The 16,049-nt window shown below is 45.1% G+C and overlaps 1 protein-coding gene across 2 annotated transcripts in view; it reads left to right on the top strand.

Moving 5' to 3' along the window:
- Positions 1–16,049, top strand: part of Smarcc1 (SWI/SNF related, matrix associated, actin dependent regulator of chromatin subfamily c member 1) — an 87,488-nt gene that overhangs the window by 65,994 nt on the left and 5,445 nt on the right. For both annotated transcript variants that reach the window (XM_048334507.1, XM_048334506.1), the window contains exons 26-27: positions 5,049–5,313; positions 15,037–15,213. In XM_048334507.1, the coding sequence (XP_048190464.1) occupies positions 5,049–5,313; positions 15,037–15,213 (442 nt within the window). The remainder of the gene's footprint in view (positions 1–5,048; positions 5,314–15,036; positions 15,214–16,049) is intronic.

Below are 16,049 nucleotides of genomic sequence, written 5' to 3' on the forward strand. Positions count from 1 at the left end.
AATACTGTACTGAAATAGGGCCATGAAAAGTCAGCTCAGATTATGAGGAAAAGCTTTCTGGAGAATGAGGAGTTGATCTATTGTAAGGCTGGCCCAAATCTTAAAATACGAAGAAAATAGGAAAAGTGTTGTTTGTTTGTTTGTTTTCTCTTTTGCCCATCATGGGGCTTGAACACAGGGCTTGGGTACTGTCCCTGAGTTTTTGCACTCAAAGCTAGTGCTCTGCCACTTTGAGCCACAGCTCCACTTCTGGTTTGGGGGTAATTAATTGAAGATAGAGTCCCTTGGACTTTTCTACCTGGGCTTGGCTTTGAACCACAGTCCTCAGATCTCTGTCTCTCCTGAGTAGCTAGGATTACAGGTGTGAACCACAAGTGCCCAGCAAAAGGAAACCTTTGAAGAGATGAAAGGCTAAGTCATTTATACATCTATATTGGTATGTGTTCCAGGTATGTATGTACTGGCCATACAGTGGTGCATAAAACCCAGCAAAGTACTGGTGGCTCACCCCTATGATCCTAGCTACTTGGGGGCTGAGGTCCGAAGATTGAGATACGAAGCTAGCCTGGGCAGGAAAGTCCATGAGGCTTGTATCTCCAATTCACCAGCAAAAAGCCAGAAGTAAAGGTGTGGCCCAAAGTGGTTGAACATCAGTTTTGAGCAGCAACATGAGTCCAAGTTCAAGCCCCAGTATTAGTAAGAAAAAATAAGTGATAAATAAAGCCCAGCAAAATTCTCTGCCTTAGTGGAGCTTCAGTAGCTAGAAATAATGGGAGACTTAAGGAAATGATGAAACACCCTGTGTTTGTTTATGTACATACTTTAACATATTGAAGGCTGAGTGAGAGATTAGGCATGCCAAGAGAGGCTTTCAGGTTTAAGTGATATCATCCTCATAGTCATTATGAACAAACTGATAGTTGGTGACCACGTGCTGAGATGGGAATGTGACTACCATATTAGGGCACTAGGAAGTAGTTGGATGGATTGGAGCATAAATTAGAGTAGTTTAGAGAATAAATTCAGTCCCTGTAAACCATCCAGAAGCATTGCACCTTAACTGAAATAATTGGGGCCTGAGTATACCTCAGTGGTAGAACCAACCCATTCTTAACTTGCAAAAGGGCTGAATTCAGTCCCTAGCACCAAAAAATTTTAAAGAAAGGGAAAGAGGGGTGGGGTGGGTAAGGAATAGGCTAGGGTTAGAACTGAATAGGGTAGATTAGTGTAGGATGGGGCATTGAATTGAGGATTGACATTATTTTTCTTTACTATTTAGAACGAATTAGTCTGCGATTGTGTTTATACTTTCGTATAATTTATTGTTAGATATGCACATTACATAGTAGATACTTAATTTGTAATTAAGAAAGCTATATCCCAGGGAGCAAGTTCCCTTCTGAAGTGCAGAAATACATGGCATCGCAGAGCAAGCACGTTTCCAAAAGGACCAATGGCTAGTCGCTGATAGGCTTCAGGCTTTGAGCACATATGGAAGTCAAATGCAGTTGTGTTCTTTTCCTCGTTAAGGTGTGATAAGGAACGGTATATCTCTTTTTGGCTTGATTTTTTCCTCCATGAATGTCTCTATCGCTGGCACGAAATATTGCAGAGGAAGGTGTGATTATTAACTTTAGTTGGGAGGCCAACCAGTTAGAGGCTTGGAGTCTTAGCTGGTGTTTCAGGCTTTGGCAGTGTGGATTGGAATTTTGTGGCCCTCACCCACCTTTTCTTCTTTCTCACCCCTCCTCCCTGTTTTATGCAAATGGAGGTCCGGAGAAGAGCTTTGTGTGGAGTTCAGCTGCACTTGCAGCTGCATCTGCCCTCAGTGTCTTCTGCTGAAAAGTGCTCTGTTGTAGGTTCCGCTTGGATGTGGCTGCATCATACATACCCAGTTCAGGAACTCGGGGAGAGGAAGACAGCATTTGAATACTGTGGGGTTGGAGAGGGGAGGCTTCCGAGCAGCTTTGTGTGACTTGGCTCCCTAGAGCCTGGTGGGAATCCTGAAGGAGCTGACAGGTTCATTGACACTTTATTTACATGAGTAATTTACACACTGCTCATTGCAAATTGTAGGCTTCACTCATAGCCTGAGAAATGGAGGTAGCAGGGAATAAAATCAAGGCATTTTAGGACCTAATGTGGAGGCTTTTAGTATTTGTTTTTTAATTACAAGAATATTATGGATGGATAGGTGCTGGTGGCTCAGGCCTTTATTTTTAGTTATTCAGGAGGCTGAGATCCAGGGAGGATAAGACTTGATACCCAAGTAACTAGCAAAAAGCTAGGCTGGAAGCATGGCTTATATGTTAGAGTTCCAGACATGGTTGAAAAAAGCCAAGAACACAAGGCCCTGAGTTTAAGCCCCAATGTCAGCACAAAAATGAAAAAGAATGCTTTAAATGACAGTCTTTATGCACACAAACAATATTCTACGGACAGTTTTCCAGGTATCAAATCACTGGGTTCGGGCTGGGAATGTGGCCTAGTGGTATAGTGCTTGCCTTTTATACGTGAAGCCCTGGGTTCGATTTTTCAGCACCACATATATAGAAAAAGGCCAGAAGTGGCGCTGTGGCTCAAGAGGTAGACTGCTGGCCTTGAGCAAAATGAAGCCAGGGACAGTGCTCAGGCCTTGAGTTCAAGCCCCCCAACTGGCAAAAAGAAAAAAAAATCAAATCACTGGGTTCATCATCAAGTGCCTTTAAAGTATGCCATCACTTCTAAATTTTACTGAAATCCCTAGGTCACATTCTTTCTGATTGCCACAAAAGTCAGTGTAGCTTTCAAAGTAACCAGAATGAGAGGTTTTTCCTTTCTTTGCCTGATGAGGCCAGGATATGGTCGAAGCTCTGCAGCCTCTGCTCCAGAGCAAAGATGAACTTCCTAGAGCCCCACAGGAGCCTGCTGTCTGAGCATTCCTTCGCCTTTGGGGACCTGCTTGTCCTGTATTAGCACTTTGGTATAAACTGGATTTTGCTTTGAGCTATGTGTATATTTAATCATTTTTTTACATTCTTCTAATTACCTTCTCTTAATTACTTTCAGTGTTTTAAAAGGACAGCTGAAGTTCAAAAAATGAATAGGATAATGAAGAGTCATTTATATTATAGATGGTAAAATTGGATACGTTTTTCCTCCTGTCTTCTTACTGACACATCCATCTTTTTCTTACCAAAGAAAAAGAATGGCAGAGACCCTAGTGTTTTCTACAAAATAACCCAGGAACCACGCACTGGTGGTTCATATTTGTGATCCTAGCTACTCAGGAGGATGATATATGAGGATCGAGGTTAGAAGCCAGCCCAGGCAAGAAAGTCCAATTAGCCACCCGAAAACTGGAAGTGGTGCTGTGGCTCAGAGTGGTAGAGCGCTAGCTTTGAGCAAAAATGCTCAAGGACAGCAACCAGGTCCTCAGTTCAAGCCCCACAAAAGAAAAAAAGCCAAGCACCAGTGGCTCACACCTATAATCATAGCTACTCAGGAGCCGGAGATCTGAGGATTGCAGTTCAAAGCCAGTCCAAGCAGGGAAGTTCATAGGACTTATTTTTAATGAAACATCACACAACTGGAACTGGAGCCCTGGCCCAAGTGATAGAGCACTAGCCTTGAGCACAAAGATCTCAGAGACAGTGCCCAGGCCCTGAGTTCAAGCCCCACGGTGACAAAAAGAAAAAGAAAGTGATCACTGTCAACGCCCTCATGATTATGATACTTGTCATGCATTTAATTTCCTTTCTATTCAAGTTGGTTTTAGTAACTTTATTAAAGCAATTTAGGCTGGACCACCTATTATTGGGCATATGGTTTCTGAATTTTCTACATGTATAATAGTTTATGTCTCTCTCTGCCAGTCTTGGAGCTTGAACTCAGGGTGGAGGCACTGTTCCTGGTTTCTTTTTTCTCAAGGCTAGCCCTCTACCACTTGAGCCACAGCACCATTTCCTGGTTACGTGGTGCTGAGGAATCGAACCCAGGGCTTCATGCATGTTAGGCGAGCACTCTACCACTAAGCCACATTCCCAGCCTCAGTAGTTTCTCTATAGGTCCCAGAATAATTAGACATTCTGACTAGCCTCAAGAGCTACAGTCCTACCTAATGGGAGGCTAAAGCAAGAAGATCACTTGGGTCCAGGAGTTAAGAGGCCAACTTGGATAGCATAGCAAGATGCTATCTCAAAAGAAAGGTGGGGAGGGCTGGAAAATGGCTTAGTGGTGAAGTGCTTGTCTAGCATGCTTGAAACCCTGGGTTCCATACCTCTATACCACATAAGCAGAAAAGACTGGAATGGCACTGTAACTCAAGTGGTAAAGTGCTAGCTTTAAGCAAAAAAACCTCAAGGACATTGCCCAGGCCCTGAGTTCAAGCCCCAGAACTAGCACAAAAGAAAAGGAAAGAAAAAAATTCTGGTGGCTTCTCAGAGAGGATTGCACTGTCCCCAGTGGTCTCATAGCTAAAGTGGAAAATGAAGTCTTAAAGTGGTCTGAAGGGCTGGGAATGTGGCCTAGTGGTAGAGTGCTTGCCTCATATACATGAAGCCCTGGGTTCATTCCTCAGCACCACATATATAGAAAAAGCCAGAGGTGGTGCTGTAGCTCAAGTGGTAGAGTGCTAGCCTTGAGCAAAAAGAAGCCAGGGACAGTGCTCAGGCCCTGAGTTTAAGCTCCACGAGTGCCAAAACAAACCAAAAAAGAATTGGTCTGGGAGAAGCCGGGTACTGGTGGCTCATAATCTAATCAGGAGGTTAAGATCTGAAGATCATCTGTGAGACTCCTGTTTCCAACTAACCACCAGAAAACCAGAAGTGGTGCTGTGACCCAAGTGGTAGAGTACTAGCCTTGAGCACAAAGTGACTCAGGGTTAGTGCCCACGCTGGGAGTTCAAGCCCCACAATCAACAACAACAAAAAGTGGTCTGGAGGAGTCTCTGGCAATGACTAACAAGTATCTCAGTGGAAATATAGATGTAGCCCTTGGGAACTCAGAACCCAGGTAGTATGTGTCTCCAATCCTGAGAGCCCCTCTTAGTGTCATCTCTCTTGTCACAGCTGGAACAACAGCGGCAGCAGTTGCTCACTGAGCGCCAGAACTTTCACATGGAACAGCTGAAATATGCGGAGTTAAGAGCGAGACAGCAAATGGAGCAGCAGCAGCAGCACAGCCAAAACCCTCAGCAGGCACACCCACACTCAGGAGGACCTGGCCTCGCCCCTCCCGGAGCAGCAGGACACCCGGGCATGATGCCACACCAGCAGCCCCCTCCCTACCCTCTGATGCACCACCAGATGCCACCGCCTCATCCCCCCCAGCCAGGTGAGAGGACAGCGCTGCTTGCCCTGAGCAGCTCGTGGCCCTCCAGAAGGGTTGGCCCATGCATATCTGTTCAGAATTTCCATGGTCCTCTAGAAAAGCCTAGGCGAGTCAGTTCTGGTTTAACCTCATATAAATCTGTGCTGCTCTCTTGCCAAAGTTCTCTTGGTGAGGTAGGTCATTGTCTATAAATGGGTAAAATATTTTAGAATTGGGTTTTTTTGTTGTTGTTTTAACTTTAGGACTGACTGCCAGTGGTTTCCACCTATCATAGCTATTCAGGACGCTGAGATCTGAAGCTTTCAGTTCAAAACCAGCCCAGACAGGAAAGTCTCTGAGACCCTTACCGCTCATTAACCACCGAAGAGCCAGAAGTGGAACTGTGGCTCAGATGCTAGTGTGCTAATTGAGCATAAAAGCTCAGGAACATTGCCTAAGCCCTGAGTTTAAGCCCCAGGACCAGCACACAAAAATTACCTTTAGAGGCTGGGAATGTGACAGTGGGAGATGCTTGCATAGTATGCAGCACTGCATAAACAGAAAAAGCCAGAAGTGGCACTGTGGCTCAAGTGGTAGAGTGCTAGCCTTGAGCAAAAGAAGCTCAGGGACAGTGCTCAGATATTAAATGTCTGAGTACTTTGTATTCAAATAAGATCCACACACTGCATTCACATCTCTTTTTTTTTTTTTTTTTTTGGCCAGTCCTGGGGCTTGACCTCAGGGCCTGAGCACTGTCCCTGGCTTATTTTCTGAAGAGCCACAGCACCACTTCTGGCTTTTTCTATGTATGTGGGGCTGAGGAATCAAACCAGGGCTTCATGTATACGAGATAAGCACTTTTGCCACTAAGCCATATTCCCAGCCCTCACATCTCTTTTTAAAAGGTCACTTACATGTAGAGGAAAACACAGTTTTCAGCAGTGTGGCCATGCCTGATTTATGTTCTACTTTGAGCTATTCCCCTTGGGCAAGGCTTATATCTTTCTCGTGGTATTGGTCACTTGTCCTTTACTTTATCTCCTCCCCGCCCCACCCTCCCCACGCCCAATAATCTAGGCACAGCTCTTAGAACAGCTACCCTGAAGTAGTCTGATGCTTATCCAGGGTAGGAAGCAGGGTTCGCTATGGCTACTCACAACTGACATTCTACCACTTGAGCTACACCTTCACTTTCACCTTTTTGCTGGTTAATTGGAAATGAGAGTCTCGTGGATTCAGCTTCCTGGATTGGCATTGAACTGTGATCATAGATATCAGTCTCTTGAGTAGCTAGGATAATAGGTGTGAGTCACCTATGCCCAGCTGATATTTGGTTCTTTTTGTTTGTTTGTTTGTTTTTGTCCGTCCTGGTGCTTGAACTCAGGATATGCCACTTCCTGCTTTTTCTGCATAGTTGTATATGAGTCTCATGGACTTCCCTGCCTGGGCTGGCTTTGAACTGTGATCCTCAGATCTCAGCCTCCTGATTAACTAGGATTATAGGCATGAGCCACCAGCACCTGGCTGGTACTTGGTTCTTAGTGGAAATAGTGCCATATCCACAGTAGCTGTTCACAGAGAAAGTCTAAGGAGCTACAGCATGTAGCTTAGAGGTGCATCTGATTTCTACTCTATATAATGTCCTGATGAGCTGGGTGTGGCTGACACGCCTGTGATGCCAACAGTAGGGAAGGGGATTATGAGTTCAAAGTCAGCCCTGTGTACATAGTAAGTTGTGGCACCTTGGTATATACGTGAGACTGTTACCTTAGGGGGGGAAAACGCCTAATAATATGTGTTAGGATGCCTGGCTCATCGCCCACCTCATTTCACTGCATTTGAAGAACTAATGCATGGCATAACCACATAGCCTAGCTTCCTGCTGGAGCCAGGATTCACACTGAGCTCCATCTGATTTCCTAGTGAAGCCAGAGCCACAGAGGCACTATGACAGGGCTCAGGTAGAATTGTCAGCAGGCTCAGGGAGAGCTGTTTTCCTAGTGAGGTAGCGCCAGCAAATTAACTGATAAAAATAGCCTCTAGAAGAGAAATAGGGCATTTTCCTCTTCACTTTCTCTATAAAATAGGCTCTTCATCTTGAATTTGTAATAGAATCATTCAATGGAAGGCAAGGTCTCTTTTAATATATGACAAGATACTCTTTCATACTTGAGATACACATATGGAAAAATCTAAATTATAGGTAATAGGTTCTTCCTTGTTGACTATTATATAAACCAACACTCAGGACCACCATCTGTCCCTACAATTTCCCTGCTTCTCTAGTTGGGCTGATTTTCATTGTTATCTCAATAGAACGTGGTGAATTTCATCTGTCTGGCTCCTTCCTTTCACTCAACACCACCTGTGAGACATGTGCACATTGCAGTTGTTTTATACATTTGTTTCTTCTGTCTGTTACAGTGTTTCATTCACTACAAGGCTGTGCCCTCCTATACTAGTCCATTTTACCATTGATGAACGAATAAGCACCCAGTATTCAAGCTTTCGGCTAAATAATGTGTCTGTGACCATGGTAGACTTACTGTGTACCGTTGTGTTGTGTGTATCTCCAAAGGACTAGAATTGGGGTGTGCCTGGGAATGGTCCATGGAATGCATATCCTGCATATGTTCACCTCTCCAGCTCTGGTTGGACAGGTGTAAGTTCAGAACCGGTTACAAGCAGGTCCTCCAACCAATGTTTCCTGCATTTTAGTAGTGAAGAGGAGCAACGTTTACCTTAGTTGCTGAGCACTTGTCCTGGATAGTTGACCAGGTCAGTTAGCCAGATTTTTTGTTTTTGCTTACATTTTGTAGTGTGGGAAAAGACAGGAAGAATCTGCCTCTAAATGGCAGCATTGGCAGGGAAGTAGGCAGCTTTCTTGTTGAATGACGATCTTGTCCAGGTTTTTTGCTTTATAGAATTAATACGAGTATGAGTAATTTATATGGGTGTAAGTGATTTTTCTCTGCTGGGACATCCATAGCTAGTGTTAAATGGCAACTGTATGTGTTCCCTCTGGTTTGTCTTTCTGCATCCTTATTCCTTCCTCTTCTTTTCTCATTCCTAATTTTGATTTTCATTCAAGTGCTTGGGATTTTCACAGAAAGTCCTTATGCACGCTTCTGTCTCTTTTTTTTTGCTATTAACTTACTGCATACTTGTGTGTGTGTGTGTGTGTGCGCGTGCGTGTGTGTGCCCATGTGCACTCCCATGCCAGGAACTTGAACTTGGCCTGGATGAGATCTTTGTTGTTGTTTGGTCGAGGGCTTCAACTCAGGGCCTGAGCACTGTTCCTGAGCTCTTGTTCTCAAGGCTAGTAGCCACTTTAAACCACAGCACCACTGGTGGTTCAAACTCTGATGAAGTGTCTCAAGTTGGTTGGTTCCTATCAAATAAGAAGGCTGGGGAATTACATGCAGTAGAATGTTCCTGCTGTGTGGTTGCACACCCGTTTTTGACCGTCTTTATTTGGCATCTTGCTGAACTTGATGAAATGCACAGAACTGCATTTTATCCCTTTTCATGTGAGCTGTAAAATTGCTTCACATGATTCCTAAACTAAAGGCTCACTAGTTCTCTCTCTAAGACTACCTATTCCAGATGGTGCAAGATGAATAGTCATTATCGCAACCAATCAGGCTCTTGACTCCCCTCAGGGCCTCCGTATCCAGGAGGCCATGGAAGACCCTGAAGGAGAGTGGTGTCGGTGGTGGCTGCCCCTTCTTGCGTCCTTTAGTGTGCCGCAGTGGCTGCTGGCAATGTGCTTGAGGGTGAGGTGGTCGGAACTCCAGGGGCCTCGGCACTGGTGGGGAGGAAGATTGCCTGTAAGTAGGTGCCGTCAACATGACAACAAAAGCCTAGTGTGCGGGGGCAGTGGTGAACTCTGCCTCTCTGAATGAGTGGGAAATGAGACTCTTGATTATTTACGCTTGGTGGGTCTCAAGCAAGTCGCCTTCAGCAGGAAGCCTTTGAATGTGTAGAGAGCTTGTTCATTTCAATATCTGCATGGTTTCCTTGTTGTTAATAATGTGGGAATTTTCAAGTATCCAGAAAATAAGGATAGAAACGGGTCTGGCTTGATGAGAGAGAATTCAGATATTATTTCAGGGATAAAAGTAGAACATTTTATGTCAGTAAAATTCAGGTTCCAGGACCTCTCAGCCAAGGCATGACGCACCTGACTTTGTTTTGGTTTGTGGACCTAAGATATACCACCTTGCTTTGTAACCCAGGCTTGCCTTGAACTCAGGATTCTCCTGCCTCAGCCTCCCAAGTAGCTGAGATTACAGGAGTGCACCGCTTTGCCAGACCTAGACACTCGGGTTTAATCTTAAGCCCCTAAGTTAGACCTACTTACTTACCCAACACTACTGAGGAAATAGTACTCAGAAAAGGATTATAACCAACTGTCCCTCTTTAGCCCTTTCTGTAGTCTTGACCCCGCACTGAAAAGGGAAAAGAAAGGACTGGCTCATCACATTGGCAGTTTTTGTTATCTCTGGTACCCGTAGTCCTGCTTGCATGGTGAGATGATAAGGCTGCCATCCCACTTTCTGGAGTGGCAGGTTACTCTCACAAAGAGAACAGTGAGGGCCCAGTCCCTAACAAAGAGTATCTGTGGCAGGCTCTCCCAGGAAGCTGCTCTGGGGAGGAGCAGTCTCTAAGGAGCCTGGGCTTCCCCTCACTTGGCCCTGATTGTGTTATTTCCGTTCTCCTGGGGACTCAGCCAGAGGATGCCTGCACAGTTCGAAATGGATGCATGAAATACAAGACAAGATATTCACAGGTCTCTCCTCACAGCTTGATTTTTTTTTCTTCCCACCTTCCTTTCCTCTGGCATCTCAAAGAATAAAAATAAAATCCTTAACTAACATCACCATTAGAGATGATGGCTATATACCTTTAATGAAAGACCTGTAATCAACCTACATGTAAGAAATTTTTCTACTAGCTAAGCCTAATTTTAGCCGACCTTTCCTTTTTTTTTTTAAGATGCCTGCTGTTTTGTTTTGGTTTTTTTTTTCTCTCTCTCTTTAAAGGAAGGGAAAGAAGAAGGAAAAAAGCATGTATGTAGGTCAGACTCCCACTATCCTATGCTTTGCTACAGATGGGTTTGAAGTTACATTTTTCTTATCTACTAGGGAAGGGGGAAATACCTAGGGAAAAAATGTAATGCACACACAGCACTTAATTTGTGTGGTAAGGGCTCCTTTTAGTCTTATATGGGCCCATGTAGTTAGTTCTTTTATATTGGTAAGAATTAGGAAGTGCTCTCACATGGGTTATCTATTGAAAAAACAGACACCACAGAAACCACAGGATCTGTAGATTTCAGATGGACAGCATTGCTTTGGCAAGAAAATTTTTTCTACACTACTTCAGATTTGATCCTTAGAAATCCCTTTTGCAAGGAAGAAAAATAAATGTCCCTTTAAAATAGAATGGGTAAAGAAAAAGAATAATGTGCCTTGGAGTCTCAGTCAGTCCTGGTTTTAAATCTCAGCTCAGCTTCCCTTTTTTTGTTGTTATTGAGACAAGGCCTCACTATGTAACCAAGACTGTCCTCAAACTCACCATCCTCCTCATCCTCCTGCTTTCCCCAGCTGAATGCTAGGTTTACAGAAATGTTCCACCCTGTAGTCTCTTCATCTTATTCATTGAGACTATAGGCCAAAATATATATAGTTCATGTGAAACTTGGCTTTCTTACCTTAATTCTGGGTCTCACTGTCTTAACTGTCAATGAAATAATTGTTATCCTGCCTCCCAAATGTTAGATCTCTAAAAGCCACTGGCCTGTCTGTGTGTGGCCCCACAAATTGTGTGGTCTGTGTCCCCAGGAACCTCTTTAGAATACTCCTGTGGCTTGTTGAGCTGTCTGTCTCCAGGGTCCCAGAAGCAGGAATCATTATCTGTCCTCTGATCCTTCAATTTTGCTGTCACTCCTTCCAAGGAGCCATTGTCCTGCCACACCCTACATGCCCACATGCATGTCCAAACCCCGGCAAGAAGGCCTCCGACTTTACAGTAAGCGAAAGGAAGGACTTGTTTGATATTTTGTTGTTGGCTTTTTTAGTGCATCATAGAGACCATCAGTAACTGCCAATGCAGTCTGTATTTTAGGTTGTCATGTAGGATATTGGGGAAACATTTCAGTTAGCAATTATCATGCCTCAGATAAACCTCAATATCCATGATACTGCCACTTTGCAGAGTTGTTTTGATTTTTTTTTTTTTCCTTAGCTGACTGGTTCTTATAGACTTGAAAACCCCTAATGCTGCTCTGCCCCAGCTCATTAACAGGAAGATATAGGGAACTGGGTAAGTGGGCCAGTAGCACTGAGCAGGTAGCTTTACCAGTAACACTGCCTGGCCTAAAAGCCAGAGCCTGTAGGCTTATCCCAGTGCATGATGGACAGGCACCGCCGAGGGTTTGTGTCAGTCTGCCAGGGGATGCTTCCCTCTGCCAGATTGTTGCTTGAATAGCTCTTTTCTCCTGGAACTCACACTCCAAGACACCATCTCCCAGAGCCCAAGGCCCAGGTGCCTCCATTTCCATGTTCCATGTTGTCAGGCAACTTACTCGATCTTAATATCGTCCCTTCTCCCCTGTAAGTTGAAATAATCACTATTGGGATCAAACGAGTTCACATTTATACAGTTCTTAAGTAAAGTCCCTTAAGTACTTGGCATAATAGATTACACCATACATTTGGTGATTTAAAGCAATAGAAATTTCTCACTGTTCTGGAGACTCGGAGTCCAGGTATTCTATATAAAACAAAAGTATTTGGTTGTGCCTTGTACCAGCATACTGGTTGAGCTAGTGAGAATGATTATAGGTCTAGACTAACCCTAGGGGAGAATTCGGAAGGCCCTGTCTTTTTATTGGTTGGTTGGTTGGTTGTGGGACTTGAACTCAAAGCCTGGAGCTTTCTCATTCAAGGCTAGCACTTTATACCATTTTGAGCCATAGCACCGCTTACAATTTTCTCCAATGGTTCATTGGAGATAACAGTCTCAAGGACTTTCTTGCCCTGGCTGGCTTTGCACCATGATTCTCAGCCTTCCAAGAAGCTAGGATGACATGTACGAGTCATTGGTGCCCAGCTAAGGCCCCATCTTAACTGATGAAACCCCTGTTGTCCCATCTACACTTGAAGGATGAGGATCACAGTGTGTGCCCTCTTGGACCAGAAACATGACACCTCATTCAAAGAATAACTAGAGCAAAAAGAGGTGGAAATGTGACACGTGGCAGAGGCCTTAGCTTATAAGCACAAAGCACTAAGTTTAAAAAAAAAAATCAACACAGAAGGAAAAAAATGAACAGTTCTCTCAACATCACTGAAAGTCCTGTGGTAAAGGAGCAGCTGCTCAGCTTCCCTTTGTATAAATAAGCTGAGCACATGCCGAGTGTCTTGGCCAAGAGTGCACATCTAGGATAGGGTGAAGCGGAGTGAGGTTGTGGCTGCTACATCTGTACATCCATGTTGAAGACGGCTGCTGCCTGGGGTGGCCCACTCATGAGTCAGGCGTCCATGGTTCACACGTGAGACACTTCATCAAAGCATGTAAAGCCTCCGTTCTGTGGGGAATGCATGGGACTGAACCGTGTGTGTCAAGTGTGTTAGGATGCTTACATGAGCGCACACCTGCCGTGTTCCCCTTTGCACAGTACTGGCCTTGGCTTCTCTGTGAAGGTGTGCTTTACAGCTGTCCTGTAGAAGCTGGCAGAATGCTGTTTTCTGCTTGCCTAAGGTTCTGTCCGGTCTCAGCCTGGTGGTAGGAGGCACTACACACCCATTTATAGACGTGGTTTCTGTCGCTGATTCTCATGTTTGGCTTCCTTTTATCCTAAGACCATTCATTCATTAGAAGTATTCTTTTGTCTCTGGGCTAGAATTCTGTACTTCTGGGTTCAGAAGTTGACCTCCTTCCTACCTTTAACTACATACCACAGCAGCAGAGTTGAACAGTGACACTGAGACCCTGAAGTCTAAAATATTTATTACCAGAGTCTTAAAAGAAAAATTCATGGGGGGCTGGGGATATGGCCTAATGGCAAGAGTGCCTGCCTCGTATACATGAGGCCCTGGGTTTGATTCCCCAGCACCGCATATACAGAAAATGGCCAGAAGTGCCGCTGTGGCTTAAGTGGCAGAGTGCTAGCTTTGAGCAAAAAGAAGCCAGGGACAGTGCTCAGGCCCTGAGTCCAAGCCCCAGGACTGGCCAAAAAAAAAAAAGAAAAGAAAAGAAATTCACGGGGCTGGGAACGTGGCTTAGTGGCAGAGTGCTCACCTAGCATGCATGAAGCCCTGGGTTCGATTCCTCAGTGCCACATACACAGAAAAGGCTGGAAGTGGTGCTGTGGCTCGAGTGGTAGCTTTGAGCAAAAGAAGCTCAGGGACAGTGCCTAGGCCCCAAGTTCAAGCTCCAGGACTGGGGATTAATAATAAGTTTTAGGCTGGGAATGTAGCTTAGTGGTACAGGGCAAAATAAAAAAGTTTTTTTTTTTAAAGAACAAATTTGCTGAAAGCTCTAAAGACTGGATTAAATTGAATACAAGAGGCTGGGAATGTGGCTGAGTGCTTGCTTTCCTAGCATACATGAAGCTCTGGGTTTGGTTGATTCCTCAGAACCACATAAACAAAAGGCTGGAAGTGGCACTGTGGTTCATGTGGTAGATCCCGAGCCTTGAGCACAGAAGAGGCTCAGGGACAGAGCCCAGGCCCTGAGTTCAAGCCCCAGGACCAGCTAAATAAATAAATAAATTGAATGCAAGAAGTATCCTTCAAGTAGCTATCTGTCTTTCTCTCAGGCCAGTGCTTCATGATGAGCTCCATAGAAAAAGATGTTAATGATGATTTCATACCCTTCAGCTAGACCTACCCTCACAACCTGCTCACAAAGCGCAATCTGGGCTGAGCTGTAGCCGTTGGACTTTGAGCCTCCGTTTCTCTAGTCACTGTGGTCAGTACCTGGCATTGTGTGTGCCCAGGAAGACATTTGACAATCCCCTGTTCACACAAACTAACCAGAGTGAATGCTTGCTTTCTCTTAGGAATTTGCTGCTGTTATTGTTTCCCCACTCATGAGGCTTGAACTCAGGGTCTAAGGCGCTGTCCTGAACTTTTTTTTTTTCTCAAGGCTAGTGTTCTACTTTGAGCCAGAGCACCACTTCTGGTTTTCTGGTGGTTCATTAGAGACAAAAGTCTCATGGGCTTTACTGCTCAGACTGGCTTTGAACGGGGTTTCCTCAGATCTCAGCCTCCTGAGTAGCTAGGATGACAGGCGTGAGCCACCAGCGTCCAACTTAGTGATGATTTCTTTATAATTGCTTCTTAACAAGTACCTACTTGTCAGGGTGTAGGATAGCCCATCACTCCACCTCCCTCATAATGAATAGATGGGAAGCTGATCAGAGCCAAGGGGTGGCTCGGCAGTAGACCACCTAACAAACAAGCACAACCAAGTTCAACATCTGGGGTTGGAGGCATAGCTCAGGTGGTAGAGTGCCAGCCAGTTAGTGAAAGCATCAGATACCTAGTTCGAGTCCCGGTCTTAGACAAAAAGAAAAAAAAAATCTGATCATGGGGGTAAAGCGCCGATCATATTCTACTAGAACTCTTTGGAGAGTTGAGTTGTTGCTTGTACTTAATCGTCATGAACAGTGAGCTGTTCCCCCTTGTTCTCACCATTCCTTGTGTACTCACTGTGCTTGAACTCTTCCCTCCACAGGTCAGATACCAGGCCCAGGTCCCATGATGCCGGGGCAGCCCATGCCGGGCCGCATGATTCCCACTGTTGCAGCCAATATCCACCCCGCTGGGACCGGCCCTGCCCCTCCGGGGATGCCTGCAATGCCTGGAAACCTCTTAGGACCCCGGGTACCCCTCACAGCACCGAATGGCATGTGTAAGTAAGAAGACACAGCACCTCAGAGCCATGTCAGAGGGCTGAACATGTGTGCAGTGGGCTCCATACTGGTCACAGCTCTGGAAGACTGATGAGTTTGGAGTAGAAGGGCCAGGGGTGTAAGCTCAGGCCCAGCCCCCGGTTCTGTCTCTAGCCCTGCAACAAGAACAAAAGAAATAAAGGCTAGAAAGCAGACTACAGAGTAGGAGAAACAAATATGTTTCTCATAGCTATTCTTACTAACGTTTGCATAGAGTGAGGAAGGGAGTTTTCCCAGCTGTGTTGAGAAAGAAAGAAGACAGAGTCCCTCCAGACCAACGGAGGAAACAGCTCTGCTGATGCTTAGCAAGCCTGAGGCTGCAGGGGCCAGGTCACTTCTACCCTAAGCCAGGCCCTCTGGAGGGTTGCTGTTCTCTGCCCTTCACTGTAGACCTGCTTAGTGAGAGCGCCCTGCAGCCTATAGCACTAGGCAGGACCCAGCTCTGTCTGTGATTCTTACAATTAGAATTTCCTGTATGTTGTAAGAAGTTAGCTGCTAGTCATAGGACAACAGAAAACAAGAATCAGCTGGGCACTGATGGCTCACATCTGGAATCCTAGCTACTCGGGAGGCTGAGATCTGAGGATCATTATTTGAAACCACCCCAGGCAGGAAGGTCCATGAGACTCTTTATCTCCAATTAATCACCAAAAAAGCCAGAAATAGAGCTTTGGCTCAAATGGTTGAGCACTAGCTTTGAGCAAAAAGAAGCTCAGGGATTGCATCCAGGCCCTGGATTCAAGCACTAGGTACCCCTCAAAAGAAGAAAACAAACCACCAGAATCTCTTGTCTACG

This window comes from Perognathus longimembris, chromosome 26, assembly GCF_023159225.1.
Source record: "Perognathus longimembris pacificus isolate PPM17 chromosome 26, ASM2315922v1, whole genome shotgun sequence".
In the NCBI taxonomy this organism is placed as follows: Eukaryota; Metazoa; Chordata; class Mammalia; order Rodentia; family Heteromyidae; genus Perognathus; species Perognathus longimembris.